Source organism: Nyctibius grandis, chromosome 5 (genome assembly GCF_013368605.1).
Source record: "Nyctibius grandis isolate bNycGra1 chromosome 5, bNycGra1.pri, whole genome shotgun sequence".
Taxonomy (NCBI): domain Eukaryota; kingdom Metazoa; phylum Chordata; class Aves; order Nyctibiiformes; family Nyctibiidae; genus Nyctibius; species Nyctibius grandis.
In genome coordinates, this window is record NC_090662.1 from 67,114,465 (window position 1) to 67,139,645 (window position 25,181).

Genomic DNA, 25,181 nt, shown 5'->3' on the forward strand with positions numbered 1-25,181 from the left:
AATCACTGAAAGGAAAATCGGCCTGGTTTAGGCCAAACCAGGACAAATAATTACTGCGTTGTCTCTTCTTTTTCCTTTATGTTGTCAGGAGCAAACAGAGTGGGTAAGTAACCAGAGCCGGTAGTTGAGTACAAATATGAACAGAGGTGCTGGGGTAGCTGCAGTTATATCTTAAGGATGGAAGGATTTGTCTTCTGAGTCTAAAAAAAACAAAATTGCTTTTGAGCTACTGAAGTATTAAAAATTCTCAGTAATACAAGTTATAGTCATCCAATTTAGGCACATTTTTCTAATTTCCTCCCAATTCTTTCAAATTATTGAGGAAAACATTACTGTGAAAGAAGCAAAACTGAGGCAGCTGTTGGTCCTGAAACTAGCTTTGTATAAACAAGTTACAGATATTGTTAGAGTTAGTGTCTTTACTGGAAGCCTGAGACTTTGCAGGCTACCTACAAAGAAGCACAAATATTTTCTCATCAGCTAGTGTTTTTCTGATCAGGACTGGGACGTTGCAAAGATGGGACAGCAGAAAGCTGACACTGTCTTTGTTAATGCATACCATATCTAATGATAAATTAAGGACTGTGTCCTCTGGTATCAGTTTCCATCTTATAATAGTAGAGAATAATGGATCCAAGGCTGGCTATGATGCTTTCCATTGCTGGGTTTGTACAAGTAACTAATCAGAGTCATCAGCCACATCCCGGGGACATAGTCAACTGGGATACAAAGAAACTGTGTGAAATCTATCTGAAACTGCGTACTCTGACATGATTCAAATACCAGTGGATCAGTGGAAGATTCCCATTGACTTTACCTGATTTTGAATTAGGCTTTGTGCACCTTGGTTGCTGTGTCTCTTGTTTTTATTTCAAGAGGGTGCAGGAACCAATAGCCTTCCTCTGTCTCCAGCTGTATTGGTTTTCATATGAAATCGTAGCTTCCTGCAGAGCAATTCATTTTCCTGACATTTCAGTTCAATTAGTAGTTTCAGCCCAGGGAACAGTGATGAACATTGATCCTGACATGTGACCTATATGGACTAGTTGTTTAAATGTGTTCTGTCCAGTATTTGGGTATTAATTCCTCTCCATGATTTTTCGGCCTCAGCGTCTAGTCTGAGATCAAAATTTCATTCATTAGTGCCATCTGATAGCTTTATAAGGAAGATTTTTCTAACCATGGACAATAGTGTAATACAAGAACTTTGAAATGAGAAACCATTCTTATTCACTCTGTCAAAACTTCTAAAGGAGCTTATTCATGTGTTAAGTTAGAAACCGTTTCTCCTTTTGTTGTATGTGTACAGCACTGTGCAGTTCCCGGCTTTCTTATCTACTGTGCTTCCATCATGGTTTGTATTTATAGACACATTGTGTATGCACATAGAGAGGATTTAAAGGTCAGGTGGAGCTTATGGGGTTTGTGTGTGTGCATCTTTTCTGCAAAAGAGAGTAACATCTGATGTTACTGTAGAGCCGTGCCAAAATTTGACAGTGGGACTTTTGGACAGTTTTACAAAATGAGTTTAAGAACCATTTCAGCTAAGAGGCCTCTGCCAAGCACTTGTTTATATGTGCAAAAGGAAAGGTTATGGATGAAATGACAAAGATTCAGAGGGAATGAATATATTGGACCTTGTTAACCAAGTCAAAGGAAAATAACCTTAAAATTTTATGTTGGAGGTCCGTGAGCTTTGAGAACTGCTGTTAGACTGGAAAGGTTGGAAGAAATGACTAATGTATGGGGAGAACAGGAAGGATGGATGCAGAAGTTCAGATTTCCATTGTGCTACAGGATCACTCTGAAGGATTCACACTAACTACTTAATATATCTTGTGCCCTTCCCTGTGAGAGACAATGCTTGCATGCTTCTAAGAAATGCATGAAGATGGGTCTGTGAAGATGACAAATGGTAAAGATCATATAAATAGCTACAGAAGAGAGATGGATATATTTCATTTAGGCTCTGTGTCTTGCAAAACATTTGGGACACCGAGGTCCTTAGTGGAACTGTTTACCTTCTTTTTAAGGACACTTATACAGGAAAGTCACATTTATAAATGATGCATACTATTTATAAATGTGTACATTTGACAATGCATCGATCACGTTTGAGAAATATGAAAAATGATAATTTTGCTTAGCTCGTGGCCAGGTTGCTTTCCAGCCCAAAAGTAATGTGCTGTGAATATAATAAAGTGCACCATTCCTTCCCTCTCCTGCTCCCTTTATGTGGTAGAAGAGGGAAGCAAAGGAGCAAGTCATCTACTATGATCTTCTACAGGAGAATAGCATTCACTCCTCCTCTGAACCCTATACTTCATTACCAGCACATGTTGCAAATGGATGAGAGCAGTGGCTGTTTTCTGTTGCAGTTGGATCAGGTTGATCAATAGTTGGTTCTGTTTCGGAATCAAATGAGATTCTCCTGATTTGAATCTGAGAACCACAGCCCGTTATTAGAAGTCTGTGCAAGGATGTGGGACTATGTCTGTGGGACACTGTTGTGTTCCTCCATAAGAAGCCACAAATCTTAATCTTTTATTGCTTATATTTCATGGTGAACAGCAGTTTGAGAATTTGTGACATTACCATGTGGACAAGACAAAATATTATTTTGCAAGTCTTCAATAGTTTTTGCAAGCCTAATCCAAACAACAGTTCCTGTTGTAGGCCTAGCTCCAGCAAAAAATACTTAAATATGTGCTTAACTGCAAACCGCTGGGGTGATCCTACAGGTTTCAAGTCTTTTGAGGGAGATGATCCATTTGTGTTGAAGTGATTACCTTTTGGCAGGACCAGGGCCACAACTTTCATGTGTATTGGTTTCTATAATGTCTTGCTGATTGTATTTGAGTTGATTTAACCTCTTCAACAAATTATAACATGGCAATATTTGTGCAGCTGGCTTATTACTGTGAACTGTTTATCCTGCCACAGAGAATAAAATAGTGCTTTAAAAGCTTGAATCAGTAAAATGTCTAAAATTCTTTGTGTTTCTAAGGTTTTTTTGTTTAGTTCATATATCACTCCTTCTATCACTTAAGAACTGCATTTTGCAGTGAGACACCTTTTATTGCTCTTTGAACCTCCATTTGAGGAATTTGCATCTCCTTAAGTACTGATAAGAAGAACCATTAGCAGAATGTACTTGAACAGCTTTTTATGAAGTAAAGTACATTGAGATTTTGGGGATTTGCAAATGCCAAGAGCTTGATTTACAGAAATAAAGAATGACAGCTCACCTTCTGGAAATATAATGGAAAAATGTTTATAAATTGCAAACCACTGGGTAAACTTGTTGTACACTAAATGTGAATCAGCTGGAAGGCCTATAGGGCAAATGAAACACAGATGGAAAACATGGTGTAGTCTTGTAGCATAGCATCTATAGAGCTTAACATTTGACTGAGATAACCCTAGAAGCACTACTTTGCACTGTATTTGTTCTGGTGATTTAGGACCTCCACAGACCAGCAGTGGAAACGAGCAGCACTCCTCAGCCTCTATCTTCGAACATGTGGATAGGATGTCACGTTCCTCAGATGCCAGCAGACGGGTCCCAAGCAAGATCCAGCTGATTGCTATGCAACCGATGGCAGCACCTCCGGTTCAGAACTCAGTGCTTTCTGGTCGAGTAGCAGAGACCAACAAAATTAATAAAGAGGTATTTTTAAAGTGCTTTGAATGTTTATGGAGGACTGTATGCCTAGCCAAGAGGGAAGTGAAAAGTATCCAGTTTCTTGTTATCAGGAGTTCCTCATTAGTTCCTGAGGAGTTGAATTTTGACAAGTTACAGGAAAAATCGTGTTTCTGTCCAGAGAGATACTCTGACCTGTTTTTAAGAAGTACCTAAACCAAAACTTAAACACTGAGAGAGGAGCAAATTCGATGGTCAAGATACCTTGTGTTACCATCTTTTTGCTAGGACATGACTTCAAGAGTTGTGTTAATTGATGTGTGAGAGTTGGAATGTCTGACCCACCTTGATTTTCATTCTACACCATTCTTTTGAGTTTTCAACAACTCAGGATGTGGGTCGTACAAACAAGTTATCTCAAGACATTCTGGGGTGTGAATTTGCAGCACATTCGTTGCTTCCAACTTCTGATGTGTTTACCTGACAGTAAGCATACAGAAACTTCCTGCTTTCTCTGAGGCTCACGTTACTGTAAGCAGAATACGAGCATGCGTGGGGCATTAGGAAAGAAGGTAATGTGCTGCAAAACCACATACGCTGCCTGACAGTACCATGTACCTGCGTCCTGATTTTGTATGGGGTGTAAGATGGCATCTTCTCGTAATTCAGAGCAGAAGATTACTGAAACCTTTAGCTGTGTTAGGATACTGTGTTTCTGAGTACCTTACAGAAGAGACGTAGATACATATATCTAGTATGCAAGAGGGGCCACAAAACAGAAATCTGATTATATGGGCAGAAGACATATAATTCTAACTATAGATGTGAAGAGTAAGTCTGGCTTGTGTCCCTTTTATGCTTTTTTGGAATTTTCTTGAGAGAATACACAAAAATCAGTTTTTATTTGGTTTTTAATTCGCTGCTGCAGATGTGTTCCAGAACTAGTCCAGCACAAGCAGAGCAGTTGTTGCTACCTGGTCTGGTGCCCAAGACTTTTCCATTGATAAGAATGATTTCAGTGAGTGTTGGGCCAGGACTTAAAAGTGTGGTGTTACAATAGCTTTCCCCAGATGATGAGATGCACTCTGGGGAATTTGAAAAAAAAGGTGGGAGAGAGGCGTGAAAGCTCAGCCTGCAAGGAGACATAGAGCTGATAACGCCATGTTCATCTACAGACCTGAGCCCTTGTATTGCTGCTACGTTTCTGCGTAGCTTGTGGCGTCCTCTCATGCTCAGCAGAGGCACTGAGCTGAGCTCAGTTAGCTCTTCTAAGTTCTTGCTTCTTACGTGATAAAGGTCGTTAAAGATGGACTCCAACTCTATTGATGAAATGTATCTCTGTTTGACAAGCAAAGGTAGATATAGCTGGTATTGGTTAGTCTTATTTTTTCAGAGCAGTGTCACTTCTGGCAGGCAACAGGAGTTTTTTGTGTTCCTCCTGCCTTTTGTTAACAAACTGCCACCTCTCTCTAATTGCAGCTGCTGTGCTGGCAATCATATTGTGTATAATAGTACATCTACGTGGAAAGACAATGGGGATACTGCAAAATATCCGTGAAAGAAAGTGTGTAAAAATCGTATGACTTATTTTAATCCTTCAGAGATTGGGGGAGGAGGGAGGTAGGGGCAGGCAGGGAGGTGAAGAGGAGAGGTTTACAGAAGAGCAGCAAAAAGTTCTATTTGCAAAAACTACAAATGAAAAATGCACTTTATTTTTTCCCCTCCTTCTCAAGATACAAACAGCCCTGAGGCATAAATCTGAGATTGAGCATCACCGCAATAAGATTCGTCTTCGTGCCAAGCGCAAAGGGCACTATGAATTTCCAGTAGTGGATGATGTGGTGGTGGTTGACTCCAAAGAACAGCACAGAATATATCGCAAGGCACAGATGCAGATTGACAAGATCTTGGACCCTGGAGGCAGTGTGCCTACTGTCTTCATAGAGCCCAGGAAGAGGTAGGGATTTCAAAGATGGGAAAGAACAATTTTATTTTAGAGTCAGCATCCAAAATGCATCAAACCTGTACTTCTGAACTTTCAGAGCTTAAAATCATTTTGATCCCTAGTTGAATTTGAGTTATCTAGGTGAAAAGGTTTGGGTTGTTCTAAACACTTTTATTTATTTCAGTATATGCCGGTATGTTTTATTTTCAAATTATTCTTTTACAAGTGCTCAGGGGTGAATTCTCGATGAATAAACCCAAGGGTATGAAAACTGTCTTAAAACCATTTAGTATTTGCTCTACCATTTATTTGAATAATTCTTGTGTGGTGTAGAGGGATCAATAAACACTAAAAAAACATACACGGGAAATATAAACTACAAGAAATAGGTTTTTAGTAAAGAGGGGAAAAGTTGAAAAATAAGGAAACTCTTGAACAACTTAAAAAGCATGAAGATTCTGAATGTTAAAGGTGAATTCACAAATCAAGGAGATAACCTTTTGCATATTCCCTCTGGGTCATGAGGCACATTTGTCAGCCTCACAGATCTGTCTTCCTGGCCTTGTGTTTTCAGAGAAAGTCTTCTCTGAGCTCTGTTTAGGGCTTATGAATACTGGCACTTTGTTCCCTAGTACCCTGTGACTGCTTCTGCACTGATAGGAAGTAGCTTTTCCCCAGCTACATGGGTTCCTCAGCTGGTTTGCCTGGTAGGGTTAAGCCCAACGTGCCAAGCATAAAGCCTTGTTGTCAGTGTGGTCTGTTCTGCTACTGCAAATACGTCAGACATCGGTCGGGGGAGGCTGGAGCATGGACAGCTTTGGAAAATGAATGTAGAAGGGAGGTGACACTGGAGAGAGTTTGGGGGAGGAAGGCAACAGTTTGGAGAGGTGTCAATGAGAGTATTATTAGGAGAAGCCTGAGGAGAGAGATTCAATGCTGACTAATGGGACTGGCATGAAAAACTGGGAAAGGGAAGAGAAACAGGGCTGAGGCAAGGATGACTTGGAGGGAACGAGCAGAGGAATTCAACCTTGAGCAGGATGAGAAGAAAAATTGCAAAAAGAAATGTGATTATTTTTGTCTTGTTTGTTTTTTCTCTCTCTCTACTTTTTGTTTTCTTCCTGTTAAGTTCTCGTGCAAAACGTTCTCCTAAGCAGCGCCGGCGACATCAGATCAATGGTAGTCCTATCGATGCGGAAAAGGACAGGTTAATCACAACTGACAGTGATGGGACATACAAAAGGCCTCCAGGAGTCAATAACTCTGCATATATTGTATGTATGTCTCTTGAATGACAGGAGTGTTCTCATAATTGTAATGACAGCTGTGACATGGGGAGGTTTTTGGCCTTCTGACTATGGTCTATATAGCTAATTTCATTCACATGTAGTTAATGTATAAATCAAAGTGCAACAAAGATTTTATTGGCAGTCTGCCAGTATTAAGCAATAAAATTCTGCCAAGTATTCCTTAATAATAAAAAGGCCAAGAAACAAAACCTTGTTTTCATTAATGCCACTGTATTATGCACATGAAAGTGTGCTTGGCATGTTCCACAGTATGTTGAACATAGTTTCACTCTAGTTCAATTTGCTGGATGTTATATATTCGTATGTTACAGAAAATTTCATCCTTTGCTCTCAGAGTGGAAGACTCAGCTCCTTTCATGAGAAATCTTCTCATCTTTAAAATGTGGGAATTAATTATTAATGAAAGAGAAACATGTCTTTGTACTGCAGTAACTTGAAACAATTTTAGTACAATGTGTTGAAAATTAATTTTGTTTCCTGTCTAAAAAAGGCCAAGACACTGGAGAATGCTTCTGTTCAATCATATCCATGTCACAAACTGTATTTAGGCATCTTTAACCACTTCTAAGCAGATTTCACTAAGCCTAATGCTAATATTGGAAACCCCTGGACAGTTTTCATCTTGAAAGATGGTTTAATCATTTTAAGAATTTCACCATTAGCTGCATATGCAGTCAATTGACTATAATGTCGATTTCTGTGGTTTCCCTCTGCCTTCAAACAAGAGTGTGATGATTTTAATGTCATGCTGCAGCAGAATGAATTATCATCTGAAGCTGTTTAATTAAGACGTGTCACACAGCAAGCTCAGCCCCTTTGGCATCTGTAGCGAGACAGTACTCAGAATGCTAAGTTCCTGATGAAGTAGACGCTTTCACGTCTTGACAACTGATTTTGCAGTCTGCATGCAGTGGTAGGAATGAGCTTTGATAATAAGTCTGCTGCTGCAAAGCTCATTTAATTTCCTGTTAGTGATGAGCAATAAGCCCATGTGGTAAGATCCCAGGTAGTAATTGTGATGCATGCCTCAGGTATTGCTGCTATGAAGCACTTATATGAATCCCATTCAGGTGATTCACCCAAGTTCATGTTCCATGCAGCTAACCACTTAGTTGCTTAACAGCTCCCTTTGTGTATTTTTCTAGGAGGTAGTAATTGCTTAATATCACTGCTGATGTGGTCAGTTGTAAACTAAAGACTGAATTAATTTATTGGAACTGCAAAAGCTGCAGAGAAGTCAAAGATGTAGACAGAGCTGATTGTCTTTTTCTGGGTGGAGTAAACACTCTCTGCATGACTTGGTTATATGCTTGCAAACCACAAGATTTCTTCTATAGCTGAGTAACTCCCGCACAAAGCTCCACTGTCTTACCTGAGATCAAGTCATTCAAATCACGCTGAATGAAGTATTTGAACAGCTGGTGTCACGTATGTGCATGCATATGTGCATGCAGAAGTGGGGAGGGTAAGGGGCAGGTTTTGTCCAGCACCAGCACTTGTCATTTATCTCTTTGTGGTTCTGGCAAAGAAAATGTTGCTCAGACTTAAGGCCCACAAGGGCTTGGAAGCTGGCTGGTTAGATCTTCTCTCTGGCTGCCCTTCACCTTCTTTCCATCTCTTCCAGTCTGATCCAGACTTGCCTCCTGAACCTCAGACATCATCTTCAGCTGATCTGGGGAAGTTCCCCGGCTTGCCTTCCCACCCAGTCTCCCAGTACGTCCCACCACAGCCATCCATTGAAGAGGCTCGGCAAACCATGCATTCGCTGCTGGATGATGCTTTTGCACTGGTGGCTCCCAGTAGCCAAGCAGCCAATTCCACGGCCGTCACACCACCCGGGGTCTCTGCAGGACAGCCGGTAAACAACACTCCTGCTCGAGCAGGGAGGGGAACCACATGCACCCAGTGGGGATCACCTTATGGTCCAACTCAGACAGTAAACAACCCATTTAATGTGAGTGAAGCAATTTAAAAGGCTTTTCTGGGCAGGTAGTTTGCACCAGTTGAGCCATGGTCACTGTTACTGTGCCCTTGATGTCAGGACTTATCAGAAAAGTGGAACAGTTTCTGCAACCAGGAAGATTCAAAAATGACCATCCAAGATGGTGAACTTGCTTTTTAAGCTGTTTGGATTATTTTCCCTTTTTCCATCCCAACCACAAGAGAAGATAGGAGTTATCCTCCTTTAGGATAACTTTTCCATTCTTCTAAGTTATGGTCTTTCACAGATCAGTCTTGTTATGTCCAAGAGTAAAACCTTATTTTTTTAAAATATATGTGCTAGTTCATATTTGACAATGAAAAAAAGGATGTGTTGGTCTTAGGTCATATTTTTTAGCAGGGCGCCAAATACTTTCAGGAGGTGAGGGATAGGAAAGCAGTATTTCTGTGTATGATTTTTTGAATTTTATGGAGCACTGAGACACATGGATAATCTTTCAGGTCATCTCGAGTTCCACAACAATTCAGTAGAAGTTTCATAACGCTATTGGACTGTTGAGTCCGAGCCCTGGGGTCTCTATGCTACAGTCTGGTGCTGGTTGAGGTATAAAGAGATTTCCAAATGCAAGGCTTAGTTTGCTGAAAGTTTTAAGCTAAGTAGACGTTGGAGCAGCCCTTGATCTTCTGCAAGTGAGAGAAAGTTTTTTTTGAAAGGTTTTTAAATTAAGTAAAGGCTCTGATCAGACAGAAAAGGCTGCTAGCCCACTGTAGCAGTGATTCCCAGATCTTCTTGTGCTGCTTGATTTGTAAAACTGAGCTCTCATGGTTGCAATCAAGTCACACATACAGGCCTAGCGATCTCTGCCATTCATCACTTAAAAGGCTGACAGTGGACTTCCCAGGGTATGCATTTCAATTTTAATTTGTTTTTTTTTGTTGTTTTTTTTTTTTCATTCTTCTGACAGAGATACGTGGAATTTGGAATGACTCCGCCAACAGCACCAGGTCTCCTACCAAGGTAGCTTTTCACTGACAGAATTATCATTTATTCTTTTCCTTGAAATTCCTCCAGAGTTCTTACTGGCGCTGGTATATTACTATGCAAAGTACCATATAAATGAGAAGTAACAGGAGTCCAGATCCAGCCTGTGTAATTTATTTATGTAGCATGAATGACATATGCATGCTGTATGGAATCCAAGCATCCATTTAAAAGAAATGTGTTTCTAGCCCCATGGCTATAGAGATATCCTTCCAAATACTGAGTAAACCACTGAGTTTCAGCTTTTAGAGAGCCTGAAACAGTTACTCAGATGCATGTAATTCTCCCAATACTCTCACATTCATCTTGTTTCTGTAGCCTCAGGGCCACACTCACTCACAAGAGCTTGCAGGTGACTAACAGATTCATTCTGTTTTTAACCAAGTTGAGAACAAATTACAGAGCATGGTGACCCTCACAGGGAAAGCCTGCTATGCAGGCCTATTATTATAAAACTGGGGGGAAGAGCAAATTTTCCATCTTCTCCTGGCCTTGCTGTGGTAGAATAATGTAAAGAGAAGAAAACAGTTGTCCATGTGACTGTTAATTCCATGTTTGGTGTCTGTGTTTTAACTACACGTGAAGCTGGACTCTTGAGTCATGGTACCCACTGTGATCAGACTTGTCTCACCCTGTCCAAGCTGCTGCAGCCAAGGTGGTGAAAAGGTGGCCTTGTGCTGCTCTCTCATTATCTTCTTAGAGCTCACCATGTGATATGAAATCCCATTGGTATCAGTGTCATTCATTAGATTTCACCTGAAGTCTTCACTGCCTTGGAAACTTGATGGTAAAATGGATATGATGAACTTTCCTTTATCCAACTTTATCCATTTTTCTGCAACTTGATTTTGAAAGGACTAACTAGAAGAGGAGTCATCTCTAACCACATTTTCTTACTTAGGTCTTGACTGAAGGTGACAGTTTCAGTGTGCGTGGAGCATACATGAAATGGCACACAGTATGACATGCAGCGTATTTTTTGTAATGTAGGTTACCCTGAAGATTATGAGTTTTGAAACTGCCAACAGAAAGCATAACCAATTGTTTCTTATTGAGGATTTTCTCTTTGGCCTGTTATGCATTCAGGGAAAATGTGATAAAATAATAATGAAAGTGCTGTAACTCATGTTAATACACCTGAGCAAGATAGTGTCTTTGCAACATATTTTTTTGTTCAAAAGTTTATCAGCCTTTGGCATAGACACTCTGGATTTCTGTAAGTTAAAAATTAATGACATTGTTATTAATAGTTCAAATTCTGGCTCTGCCAGTGCTGGCAGATTGAGTTTACAATTTGCAAGGTCATTGGCCTTAACAGGAAGAATTCCTTTACATTTTCATTAAAACAGAAGGTTTCCTAAAGCTTGGTCAATATAAAACAAGGGAAGAGTTGTCATGGTTGTGGAGTGGGGGTTATGCTCAAATTCAGAAGGTAATGATAAACAAATTGATAGAGACAGTGCACCAATTAGAGGAAGGAAAAATAACCTGAGGTCAGTATGATTAGGTGCCATGTATCAGTGTCATAGTCCATTGACTTAAATATCCAATGCATGGAATAATAGTTGGGTGACTGTACTGTTCCCTTCTCTGTACAATGCCGTCAGCATCTTTAATGGGGTGGAAACAACCTGGGTAAAAAAAAATAAATGTAAAAGACCTAGGTCACATAACAGCTAGGCAAACATAGAGGCACAATCATATCATAGAATGGTTTGGGTTGGAAGGGACCTTAAAGATCATCTAGTTCCAACCCCCCTGCCATGGGCAGGGACACCTTTACTCTAGACCAGGTTGCTCAAAGCATCATCCAATCTGGCCTTGAACAGTGCCAGGGAGGGGGCAGCCACAACTTCTCTGGGCAACCTGTTCCAGTGTCTCACCACCCTCACAGTAAAGAATTTCTTCCTAATATCTAATCTAAATCTACCCTCTTTCAGTTTAAAACCATTCCCCCTCATCCTATCACTACTTGCCCTTGTAAAAAGTCCCTCTCCAGCTTTCCTGTAGGCCCTGTTCAGGTACTGGAAGGCTGCTAGAAGGTCTCCCTGGAGCCTTCTCTTCTCCAGGCTGAAAAGCCCCAACTCTCTCAGCCTGTCTTCATAGGAGAGGTGTTCCAGCTCTCTGATCATCTTTGTGGCCCTCCTCTGGACTTGCTCCAACAGCTCCATGTCCTTCTTATGTTGGGGCCCCCAGAGCTGGATGCAGTACTCCAGGTGGGGTCTCACGAGAGCGGAGCAGAGGGGCAGAATCACCTCCCTCAACCTGCAATGAACAGCTTTTACCACAAAATGAATGTTGCATCATGCAGCAGAGATAGAGATACTTAGCCACGGTGGATTAGTGGTGTAAAATTGATTTTTTGGGGCGGTATCTCCTCACTTAATTGAATAACTGGAGATTAATAATTTTTTTGAATGTGCAAAGATAAATTGAAGGCTGAGTCTCAGTCTGAAAATAGGAAGAAGCACTAGAAAGCTTTTATTGTACAGATTCAGAGATGTATCCCGTTTTTCTACTCTTACGTTGATCTCTGACTTTGAAGAGTAGCTATATATTATAAAGAAGATTGAGAGGGTAATGGGTTATTAAACATGCACCTTTCAAGTACAAACCATCAGCAGTAAAGGATATACTTCCTGTCCTCTGAAAAATTGGCACAAAAATAATACATTTGCAGTAATGTTGAGAAAATATTTTCTTTAGACAACATCAAAGAATTGTAGTAGTTTCTCAGGTACAAGATTCCAGCTCAGCATTGCAGGCATAAAGGGCCAGATGATCACATGCTTTACTGGTTACAGTGATTAACATAACAGAAGTGATGTTGTTAAACATTACCTACCCATTCAGGCATTTATTTTAACTAGCTTGTAAGTCTGGTTGGAAATGGTTTCCTCTGGATCTGCTATGTGGACAGGTGGGATTTTATGCAAGGGAGCTGGGGAAATTCTGGCACTTCCACAGTGGGATTGTTGCAGCTTGAATCCCCTTACCTCCTCCATTTAATACTCTACGCCAAGTAGCTAGTACTTTAATTTACAATTACTTATTTGTGCTTTATTAGGCTCTTATTTGGCTTTATTAGGCTATTTATTATGATGTCAACTTTCTTTGCTATCTGGCTGTCATACAAAGGTGGCTAGTTTTCCAAATAAAGCACAAATCAAGAATAGTTTGAATTAGATGCAGTCATGGGATTTTCCTGTAGAACAAAAGGGTGTAACACTGAGGTCTTGAGGAATGGGATAGGTTACAGTCCATAGCCTGGAAGGGCTTACGTGCTATTGTGGTAAAAGGCATGTAAAACTCATCCCTAGTCCTCACTTTGTGTAATTTCATGTGCCTGACAGGGTGTTTGTCGTGCTTTACTTCCTTAATGCTCACCAGTGAGAGGCTCTTGCAGAAAATTGTTCAGTGAACCTAATCTTTTGCTTTGAACGCCTCTTGAGGAGCGTGTCTCTTTGATCATGCCTGGAGTCTAAGAGAGACTAGCCTAGTAACCTAAGCACCTGAAGTCTGGGCATCCACACCTCCACCATATTGACAGGAATCAGTAATCCTTGAAAACTCAGCTGCCATCAGTCTTTTAAAATATAATCTCTCCATGCCAGGGTTAAGATATGTTAATAGGAAGCATAGGAAGACCAGCATTTCCATCTCCTTCTCTACTCCTGTTCTGTGAATGAATTATAGGGTTTCTTTTACAAGTCCCATTACCTTGGCACAATTAATAAAGTTAGATTGATGACAGTTTCTGTTAACACTTTTCAGTAAATATATAACAATAATGACTCCAGCGCCAGCCTGAACTATAGGAAACATTAATTTTAGTATACATTGCATCTCTTCGTACGTGCTAATGACAGCTTTGAGTTATTTCATGAATCTTAAAGAGCAAAGTTTTGAACATTTCCTGGAAAATTACCAGAATGCTTGATGAAATAATAACTGTTCATGAAATACACATGTAATATAGTTTGTATGGTGTGATTTAGACCAAAACTGTGTGTCCAGAAACTCTTGAGTAAGAGTCAGATGTGTTGCTAAAGTAAGCAGCCACATCACTACTGCAGTCTTATCTTTCTTTCTTTCTTTTTTTTTTTTTTTTTTTTTTTTTTTTTTTTTTGTTAAGATGCCTTTGTCCCCACAGGGAAAACAAGATTTGTGGGCTTTTTTCTCTGATTGGGAGACTGCAACATGTGAAAAACCCTTGTGTGAAATTTTGTTAGAGTTTCTTACTCCTGTTCCTGTGCAGTGCAGGTCATGAAGGTGGAATATATTTTTCAGATGTAATTATTTTCTTTAACATTTAAGGTTAAAATGTATATTAAAACGCATAATAAAGAGTTGTTGTATGAGGGACACCTGCATTACTGCTTCTGATGAGGCAATTCACTTATTGTAATCTTGAGTCCTTACTTTTCCACAGGCAGAACTTTGGGCCAGGTTTTCTTCAACCTGCAGAGTTAATGCACCCAGACCAGCAGCCACCCGAGGTTCAGTATTCCTCCAGAGGGATGTACTCAGAGGAAATGCAATCAGTGGCACGGCCACGACCAGTTGGAAGCACTGCAGGTACGCCTCACTTAAGTTGAATATGCACTAAAATAACTGATCCTTTTCCACATCTACTCTTACACTGAGGTGACCATTAAGATGTCATTCTCCTTCAGCCGCTACACTTGAAATGTGGTCCTTGTCTTCACGGCCAAAAAAAGTGATCACAAAGTGAGGTTAACTTTACATCCGTAGGACCCTGCAGGAAAAGGCAGTGCTTTGCCACCTTCTTAGTATCTTATAAGCATTGGTTATCATACAGCGTATTTTGAAAAAAACCCATTCTCTAAGAATGGAAAATTACTTAATTTAGAGCATACAGTGTATGCTAACTTTCCACTGCTATTTCTTTTGTGCTAAATGAGCTAACTGACGCATCCCAAATCAGCCTGCTAAATAACAAATTTTTTAATACTTTTCTGCATCTTTATTTCTCATTTCTTTTCCTAGAAATGTATGCATAAAAGCAGGATCTTTTAGCTTCTGATGATATTATCTATTGCTGCTGTCCCATATGAAATCATCTTCCCTGATTTGATTGTGAGATAATTTCTGTAGCACTCATCAATGTTATCATAAGATTCTAACATCACATGGCAATTAAGCAGCTAACACTGATTCTGAGAGTAAACTATTCTATTCTTATGCAAATGCCACAGTTCATTTTCTCCAAGAGAAATATTTTTTTCCTGGGGAGTTGAAAAAGACTGGAAATATGATCATACACTCATGTCAGAGTCCTAATTTTGATAGCTGCTATCATCTCCCTGTAAATGTTAAATGAATGAGAATGACAGGGATGTAATGAATGTTATAGTTTAATGATGATTATTTTATTGTCTGATTCACACTATTCTCTAAATGTTTATGTATATTGTGCTTTAAAGTCTGGAGGCAATTCAGATGATTAGTTCCTTTCAGCACAATTACATGCAAATATCAAACTTCTCAAATATTGGATTTTTTTGAGAGGAAAGTATGAAAGTGACCTAACTATCCATCACGTAAATCACACTGTTTTTTATCTTTTCCTCCTTTTTTTGTACACACACACACATACACACAGAGTTTTCTATTATGTATCTGTGGGTTTATTAAATGTGTTTCATTTCTAATGAATAATAAAATATAATAATAATAAAATAAATTTTGTCTCCCTGTGGGAGCAAATTCAGGAAAAAGGGAAGCTGTCGTGTTGTTACATGTCTCTTGCAATTAATGGTAGTGTCTATCCTTGCATGTGTTTGAAAGCAGCAGGAGGGGAGGGAAGGGAAAGGAGAAAGGAAGAGGTTAGCTTTCAGGCTGAAAGGAGATACAGTGTGTTCTGACCTTCTGGTTAGTCAACGACAGCATCGTTTAATATTTAACCACAAAGCAAAGCCGAAAGAACCATACTCTTATATAGTAATGTATTTTGTTCTTCTCAGAGGTGGAACAGAAAGCAGTCTGGAGAGCTAGCGTCTTGCCAGTGTGATGCAAATAAGGTGTACCATGGGAGCAAAGTCTTCTCTTTGCTGCTAAGTAATTTACATGAAAGCATTGCCAGGACTTTCAGTAAACTCTGTTTGGAAAGGGCTGGCATAATTTGCAATGAAGTGTAGTCCATGTCTGAGATGCATATATCTCCACCTCTTCTTTCAGTGCAGCGGCAATGAAAAGAATCACACTCAAATGAACTGCACAAAATGCACATAACTTTTCCTTCTTTATTCTACACTGACAGTCTTCTTTCTGCTGATTTTTTCTATTAATTGCACAGAAACAAAGCTCCACTTTCTTCTTGTCGCCTGCTTCCAACAAAGTTTTATGTTGTCATTTGTCTGCCCTACAAACTTGACTGTGTATAAAGATGAAAAAAACAATATTTGCTTTTAAGGTTCTCAGATACAGCACCTCACTCAGGTGGGAATTGCTAGCAGGATCGGAGGTCAACAAGTGGAGATCCCCTCAGGCAGAGCAGGGCATGGCCAGCCGGGGGGGCCAGGGTGGCCCCAGTGCCGTGGAGAGGATGAATATGCTAGGCGAGATGCAGTGAGTACTGTGTTACACATTTGCATAGTTTACAAAGTAGTGATATGTTCGGGTATTTTTTTTCCTGCATTACTGTTTGGAACTTTTTCCCCCCTGGAATAATTTCAGTTGCTTCTCTGACATTCTCTGCTTTGCTCTTCAAACCCTCGTTAGCTCTTCTAACTTTTGCTTGCTGTTTTTTCACCTTTGCTTCTCTCTAATTGCTTTCTCTCACTTTACCCTAACCTTATTTTCTTTTCTCACTTGAGGCCTCCACCCATTAATTGTAGTTCACCCAGTTCTGCTTCTGAGCTCCAGCAGAGGTGGATACTGCTTTCCATTTTCTTCTTTGAAATATGCCTTTTTATTTTGAGATCAGTATAAGTAGAAAACATTGAATTAAATTGTCCCAGACTACCGTCCTACTTTGTATTGGTATAGTTCTTTTGTCTTCTGTATCAGTGCGCAACAGCAGGAGTCAGGGCAACAAAATAAGGTATATACGTGCACAAAACAGTAGAGGTATTTCTAAACAAGTTATTTTCCTAGCGTTAGTCAGCAGAATGTGGTAAATTAATATGTATTCGTTTACTAATGTTGCCTAGGCAGCCATCGTAATTTCATGTTCTTGGCAGTGGTGCTTCTAGAGGTTGACGTTTCTGATTCAACCAGATTAATAAGGCTGAAGACAGTATATGGCCTTTCCAGCAAAGATACAGCTGCCTGCTGCCAGTCGTGTTTGATGTACTTGCATCCTGAAGCAGCTTGACCTGTGACAGCTTTATTGTAGTACTCTTGACAGTGACAACTTTATGCTCCTTCTTTTGCTCCTTTGCTTAAACTATCATTTTTCTGATTTCTTCCTTGACGGAGGAAGGAGGGATCTCTTCCTTTTGAATACTTAGGGCAGTGTGTGTTCACACTACTTGAAGATACTCTGCAGTATTGCGTGTTCTTGAAATGGCTTTACATAAAGAAAATGCAATAGGATGGGCCTCATCTTTAGATTTTGGTGAAACTGAGCTGCCACCACTCCACTTGAGCAGCATAAGAACTGGGCACACTAGACACAACTTCTACTGGTACTATTCGAAAACTTCTACTGGTACTATTTGAAAACTTCAACTGTCAAAAGACGAAAGATGTATTTGCCTAATTTAACTTGCTATCTGTGCTTGGAACTGTGGTATTTGAGTGCAAGAACATCATAATTTTAGTTTACATCTAGAAGAGCACTTGCGTGAGAGATCTTAGTGTCTCTCTTGTTCTGTTTTCTGAGGCATCTCTAGGTTACCAGTCATTGCCCCTTCTTATCATTTGTCATTCTTTTCTGAAAATTACTTTTCTAGATTTGTAGGCCTTGCCCTTCTGTCCCCCAGGTGCATGTTCAGCCATTACTTTCTTAGTATTTTATTACTTGAATTGCTAACATATTACTGAAAATTTACTTAGGGACCCATTATCTGAGATGCTACACAAACAGTTGGTTTTGACATCACTTGCACAACTTTCAAATATTCATGGCCCAACACTATATGATTTGGTTGCAGTTTGCACCTTCAGTCACCATTTCAGATGGCTACATGTCACCTCAATCCAGGCTGACTTAATTAATCAGAGTTCAAACAGTTCGTCAGCTTTCACAGAACTTTTTGATCACTGGTTGCTGCAGTTCATATGTTACTGCAATGTGACTTTTGCTTTTCTTTTTAAAAAAGCAAAAGAAAGAGATCATGGACTAAAACTATCTGAGCATTGTGTCATTTAGTTACAGGAGAGGTCACCTAGTGCCTCCACTTTCCTTTTCCTATGAGGAATTATTTCTTTTTTTTGCAAAGGATTATTCCAATTTTTAAAAAAAGCAATATTAGATGAGCCCTAGTCTTCTGTTTTCTGTAGTTAAAATAATTACCTTCAGAGTTTGGATTCCTTCACTAGGACAGAGCTCTAAATTTGTCTTTCCTCCTTCTGGAAAGGAGGATTTACTTAATGACAGTCATGTTCCTTATGGTGTGATACTCAGTCCTTTGCAAACAATCTTACTGTTCCCTTATTCTGAGCAAATTTCTAAAATTAAACTCTGCATTTAGGAAGATTAGATCTAGAGCGTTCTTCTCACCTGCAAGCTCAAGAGGGATCTGCATTTGTGTTCCTGCAATGGCCCTTTTCCTCACAGTATCCTTACCTGTTATTCCTGTCATCAACACCTGATTTTCCGCTGGAATACGACCTCTCACTTGTAGCTCCTGACCCAAAGCCAGTGTGCAAGTTACCATCAATTCACCTCAATTCTCCATCTAGAAGGGCTAGGACACCAGGACAATTACAGCATTTCCTTAGCTGACACAAAATACAATACTGAGCAAGTGGTCATTTGAGCATCAGAGCAAATGAAGCCTGATTTCTTACAGATATCTGTAGTGTCTTGCATATCTCTACCTCCCTACCACCACCTGGCATCACCTCCTATACATCTGCAATCCCCTATAGCTCTCCACTGTTCTCCCAAGTCTCCTCCAGGTTTCCAGTGTTTCCTCCAAGCCACCCTTATCCTTTTACTCTATTTTTATACTCTGGCTGCCTACCGTAGTTTCTCTAAACCATCTCACCATACTTCAAGACTCATGTGCCCTAGCTATCTATTCCCTGTGAGATGTGTGCTGGCTGACCAGCTGAGCACCACTTAACCTGGCCTTTCTGCCACACAGAAGCAGATTCAATGACAGCACAAATCAGGTTATGTGTAATTAGCTACCTATTTTTGTTAATTGTATAATATATGTCTGTTCATACACGTACACATGTATGTGTGTGTATGTATTTATACATCCAGTTCAGTTGAAATTGGCCACAGAGTTCAACAGTTATTAAACTGAGATTAACAAATGCACAATGTGATCTCATAAATCTTCATTCCTTAAGAAGGAAGGTTCAATAAAGATATTTGTCAATTATTTTGTACTTCTGTTAATTATACAGAAGTTTCTATATAAAAATATGTAATTTATAGATACTATATAAACTATATATTGTTACTTATATAATATTATGTAATATATCTACATTTATTTCTGTTGGTAAAGAGATTTAAAAATTAAAAAAAAAAACAGCAAAAATTCTTCCAATCTTTTTACTGTCCTTATTTTGCCATTGTAGTTTAGTATAGGTCAGGTTTCTAAACCAATCTGGTTTTGAACGTTCTCAGACCTGTTTAATTCTGATGGTTATATATGAGATCATAAAATACACACTTTTGTTTTTCTGAGATATTTAAGAAAACTTTGATAGCCTTTATGTTAAAACACAGTCACTCTGGCCATCAGATGTTCTTCCTAACTTCCCTTAAGAAACCATTCTTATGGTGCTAATTCAGTGCAGTATGAGATAGGAGCTGAATCACGTAATGCATTTTAATGTGAAAGTAACCTGGGCGTAATTTAGGTTGCTGTTAAGACTCATGTGTCAAGGAATGTTTGCTTTTAGTATTTTTTTATGTCATCTCTTTTCTATAAACCCACAGAGCACTTGTCAGGTTTGCTAACTCTAGACTGCACGTATGAATTCATTTCAGGTTTCACTGCCAAATGAGTAATTCTGAACAATCAAGAGACCCATTCATTCCTTTCTGATACTAAAATCGCCTCGCTTTTATAAGAAGTAAGACAGGATGTTACTTGGAAAACCTTCTTTACCTATCATTCTTCTGTTAAAGCCTCTTTTCCTCTTAATCTCTCTCCCCAAATTAACTGTGTAAATGATGAGTGCTGTACATGAGCTGTGCAAGACAGCCAGAATCTATTATTAGTTCTGCTTTATACAAAGTAGTTTAGATTTTGTTAATTTATATTATGAGAGATGTTAAGGACCATACTCTCGTGCACTTTTGTGTTCTTTGCACACTGCTGCCACAGTCACTCCAGGTCCCCCATATCCTTCCCAGGCTCTGCTTTGTAATCCCTTCGCTCCCCTCCCACTCGCCCCCAAATCCTCTTCTAGCTCACCTTGCTGTCCTTTATTCCCTCATCAGATTGCTCTCCCTGCTATTACTTGAGGTTTATCCATGGAGAAAGGGAGTGCTCACTAAATCGTGACCACTGTGATCTGAACTTGCTGCAGCTAGCTGCTCCTCGTCCCCAGCGCAGACCCTTTGAAAGGGGATTACGCTGCTTTGCTCCCAGTTGTGTGTTCGGCAGGGTGTGTTCAAGTCCTTTGTGTCCAGTGTTTTCTTCTGGCTGCCTCTCAGCCTTCAGCAATACGAGGCAAGAGGAAACACTTGTTTTAGGGATGTCAGCTGGAATTTAGATTTTTGAAATGTACATCGTTTGTGTCCATACCAGGAGTCAGTGCAGTCATCTAGTGTACTGTAAATTCATGCTTTGTTTTAGTGTAAGCAAATTTTCTTCCAGATAGACAAGCCCATAAACTCAGGCTTCTGTTTTGTTTCTCTCTTGTTTTGTTAGAAAATGTATGTTACTGAACAAATGCAGTGTTAACCCCTTTCTGCCCTGAAACAATGATTGTCCCTAAGCTGGGATAGAGTTTCTCAGATATGTAAAACAGCTGTTGAGTGTAGAACGATCTAATCTTTCTGATTTGAGTAATTTTCTCCTACTGCTTCTTTTGTTGACAGTATTTTTCCTGGGCACTGGTCAGTCACAGGGTCCTCACAAGTTTACAGTCTGAACAGGCAAGCCAGGCAGAGAAGGGGAAGGGGAAAGTAGTAGCATCTCTATTTATAGATAATATGGAGAAATGACAGCCAGGAAGAGAGTGATTCTCCTGTTGTCTTTTAGGAAGTTGATGGCAAGGCAAGGAAAGAGAAGCCAATTCTGTTGACTTCCAGTTTTGTAGTTTTTCTCTCCACCTCCTTCCACTTCAGTATCTAAACATACCATAGATTAGAAAGGGGATCAGACTTTTTAATGGATGGTCAAAAAGATTTTGAAAATCCCTTGAGGCAGTTCAGCAATTTTGTGTACACTTGTTGTTTTGTGCTCCATAAGAGGAATCGCTCATTCATACAACGGAAGAACAGTGGCAGCAGATAGAAGCATCTCCATGCTGCTTTCCCTCTGTTCTTTGCCTTTTTGCTTTCTTGTCTTTTCTGGGATTATCACGTTTGTTCAGAAAGTACAATAATGCTTTCTACCTTTTTCCAGACGCATATGCATGGACACCAAGAATATTCCTCCTCACCAGTATTCCAGATGCCGAGGACTTCAGCCAGGCAGCCTTCAGCACCCCCTGCTCAGCTTCCACACAACAGCCTTCAGGGCCAGGGCCTTTGCTACACCACCAGTTCCACTGAGGACCTCCAGCCAGGTCACTCTTCAGCCTCTCTTATCAAAGCAATTAGAGAAGAACTTCTACGACTTTCTCAGAAACAGACAACAGTGCAAAACTTCCATAGTTGATTTAGTTCGCTTGCAATTCTGCCAGGTATCTGCTTCCTATGGAAGCAAAGACTTAGAGGGAATCAGCAATGTTGTTCTTTCAAAAGAATGAACTTTCACAGCTCTGTTGATATCACTCTGGAAAAAAAAATGAAAAAGGCAGCAAAATGAGGATAGTAAAGAGAGATGGGGGACAAACAGGGAAAATCATCAGTGTCATCACAAGTAATATTAATTAATCTGCTAATATTACGGTGCTCCTCTTCTCTCCCTACTCTCATTCAGCCTAACAAATAAATAAAACCTTAGGTTAAGAAGTCAACACTCCAGCAACAAAAAAAAAAATCACAGGAACAAACTCCCAAGTATGGTGGACTCCTTTTTCTAAGGTAGTAAGTGGAAGTTGGAATAAACTGAGATAACATTTTGCAGGAGATTACAAGTATTCTGATTTCTCCAGTGCTTATGGGGAACTGGTTTGTGTTGCTGTTCTGCAAGATTACAAACTGTATCAGCTCAAGGGTGTTGAAGGTGTGATCCCACATAAGAATCGCTTTGGTTGTCAGGAACAATGGGACTACTTAGAATAAAAGTCTTTATGAACTACTTGGAACAAACTGGAACAATAATTGTTATAGCTCTGTGCTTCTGAATGGAGCTACCCTCTGCACTCTTCCTTGTTTTCCTTCTGGTGCTGAAGCTTCAAGTGTTCCTTCATCTTCAATGTTTGCGAAGTGAAACATTGGCCTTGTATAACTAAGAAAATATCTGTAGACTCATTCAGGCTGGAAAAACAAAGCAAAGCATCCAAACAGAAAGGGCTCGGTATTTATTTTGTTTAGAAATTATTGAAAACTGGGAGAGAATACTCAGACACAGTTGAATTTGGGGAAATATGTATGTATATCTTTAAAAAATATATTTACATACTAAATGCTCTTGCAAGACCAGCGATAAAATATTGCCACTCTGTAGTTTGCTTTGTGGACAGAAACCAATCCAGCCTGACTGGTACAGGGTCACCAGCATTACGTTATAAATTGATGTCCTAAATCATTGCTTATGTTTGGATCTGAATAATTTTAGTGAAAGTCAGTGACAGTTTAGAGCATTAACATAGGCTTAGATTTGCAGTTTTGAGACAGTTTCTATATTTATACTTGTTTCCACTGTCCATTTGGACAAAGGGTAAGCATTATCCCCATGGTAAGAATGGTATGTGCCATGGAACTGTTTGTCGCTGTTTTTTCCAGTTTTAATTTAATATTAGCTACGAATTTACTAATATTTGGCCATTGCATAACTGTAACTGACATAATACATATGGAAATTTTACTTAAGTCATGATTTGTTGGAGTGTTTTTATTTTAAGATCAGACTGAACTAAAGCTAACAAACTGGCACGCAGATAGAGGGTAAGCTCAGTGTTTGTGAGGAGGCTTGGGAGCCTTGCCCTAGAAAAATGAAAAGCAAAACTATTGGTGCTACAGTGGGAGTATTTCAGGCACTAGTAGGTGGTAGTCGTAAAAGGTCTAAGGAACAGTAGTCCACCAAAGAGATCACTAGGCAGTAGGTCAGGGTAGGGCTGCATTTGCCTCACTTACTGGGGTAGAAATGGCATTGGGAAAATACAGGTCTATAACACCGGTATGGTGGTCTTTGGCTACCAAATCTGTTCCTGATTCCAGTGCACAGTTCAATAACTGTGACAGGACTGACTTGGGCTGAAATGAAAACAGGTAGGAGGACACCATGGAAGAACCCTACATACCTTGTTCATGAAGTATGTACATAATATTCATTGCCAAAGCCAAAACTAGGAAGCAACTGGCTGCTCACTGATGTGGGAAAAAAAGGTGGTATGTTTCCCCTCTTTGTTAGGAAGCTCAGTTATTTTTCTGTTTACCCGTGATCATTAAAAGGCTGTATAAAATTGTTTTGAGGGACTTACTGTAGCGAAGCAGTCTAAATTAACTTCCATTTCCCTGGCCAATACTTAAAGCCCTCATGGGCACTGGTTGAGGTTTGAATCAGCATGGTTGTGAACAGCAGTACCAACACGTTATTATGTTTTGAATTTTTTAACCTTTTTGTGTGATAATCACTTCTAGGATAAAAATTTTTAAAAACATTTATTTTCTGCCAAGTTTGTAAACAAGAATGTTGCCAATACTTCTGCAAAATATCAGGTTTTGCAGAATGAAGAGTGTATCGGGCAATGTTCATTTGGTCTTGTTGACAGTTCTGAAGACTGACTGTTCTTAAGTGTTCCCATTAAAACCATCTTCTTTCATAGCCCACGTCCTTCTCCAGCTTAATTCTGCAGTGAGGTCAGAGGCCAGTGCTTATAATATTAGCACATTACTGTGACTTCATTTCAAGAAAATGTGGGCTTCTAGAAAGTAAGTTTGTTGTCTGGCTGCTGGTTCCAGCTTTAAGAAGGAATATGAAATACGAGCTTTGAAAGTTAGAGGTACTTAAGTCATTTCTTCCTCATTTTTGCTAGTGATGGTGATGCTAGTATGATATTCCATCTTTTTATGTTGGGAAGAATGTCTTTTTTCTTTTCAGTCCCAAATCTTACGAAGAACATGTACAGGACAAATATATACTGGTAAATAAAAGAGGCTTTCTGATGCAAAAATCTCTCTTTAAAACCTTACAAGTTCACAGGGAAGGACAGAGTCAAGTATAAGAAGTCGGAAAGCTGTGTTTGGAAGTTAGGTTCTCAAACTGGCTGGAGACCTGATCCACTGTTCACAAAAAATGGTATGGCATAGTCTGTATCTACATATAGTAAGAAAAGTAACACATAAGACACCAGTTCCAAGGATGGTCTTAACAAGGGAGACCCACACTTTACTTTCTGCAGCTACAGGATAAGCTGGGTTTTTCATGTGCTACAAAGGGACTCTGTGGAATGCATGTGCCAAAATGTGTGTTTCCACCTGGGAATTTAGGGAAAAAAAATCTGTAAGCTTCTGCATCCCCATGTGCTTGAGCTCTTTTGCCATTTTTTTTTATTGCCCTATTAAAAGGCGGGGGGGGGGGGGGGGAACCAAAACCTTTTCTTCTGAAACTTAAAGTATCCTGAATTTAAGTATCTGTTAATGCATCTACCAGTTTCTGAAAACACTGATCAGATGAGAAGTTGGTACAGGCACAGAAAGCTGTTACCAACAGTTACATCCATTTCCATGACTAAACCATCTGGTTCATGGAATCCTTAGGCTCTTCTGTTTCTTCACAATTTTCCTTGACATTTGTGTTTAGTCTGTGTTTAGTTTGGCATATAGAAGAACTTGGCAAGAAGAGGGCTATGTAATTTAGCTTGATT

General features: G+C 39.6%; 1 protein-coding gene across 1 annotated transcript in view; it reads left to right on the forward strand.

The window, feature by feature from the left end:
• KIAA1549 (KIAA1549 ortholog) overlaps positions 1-24,792 on the forward strand; it is a 165,410-nt gene extending 140,618 nt beyond the window's left edge. Inside the window, 8 exon segments of the mRNA XM_068401723.1 lie at positions 3,465-3,670; positions 5,377-5,600; positions 6,718-6,862; positions 8,523-8,756; positions 9,805-9,857; positions 14,314-14,459; positions 16,318-16,472; positions 21,611-24,792. Coding sequence (XP_068257824.1) covers positions 3,465-3,670; positions 5,377-5,600; positions 6,718-6,862; positions 8,523-8,756; positions 9,805-9,857; positions 14,314-14,459; positions 16,318-16,472; positions 21,611-21,865 — 1,418 coding nt within the window. The 3' untranslated portion in view covers positions 21,866-24,792.
• The last annotated feature ends 389 nt before the right edge of the window (positions 24,793-25,181 follow it).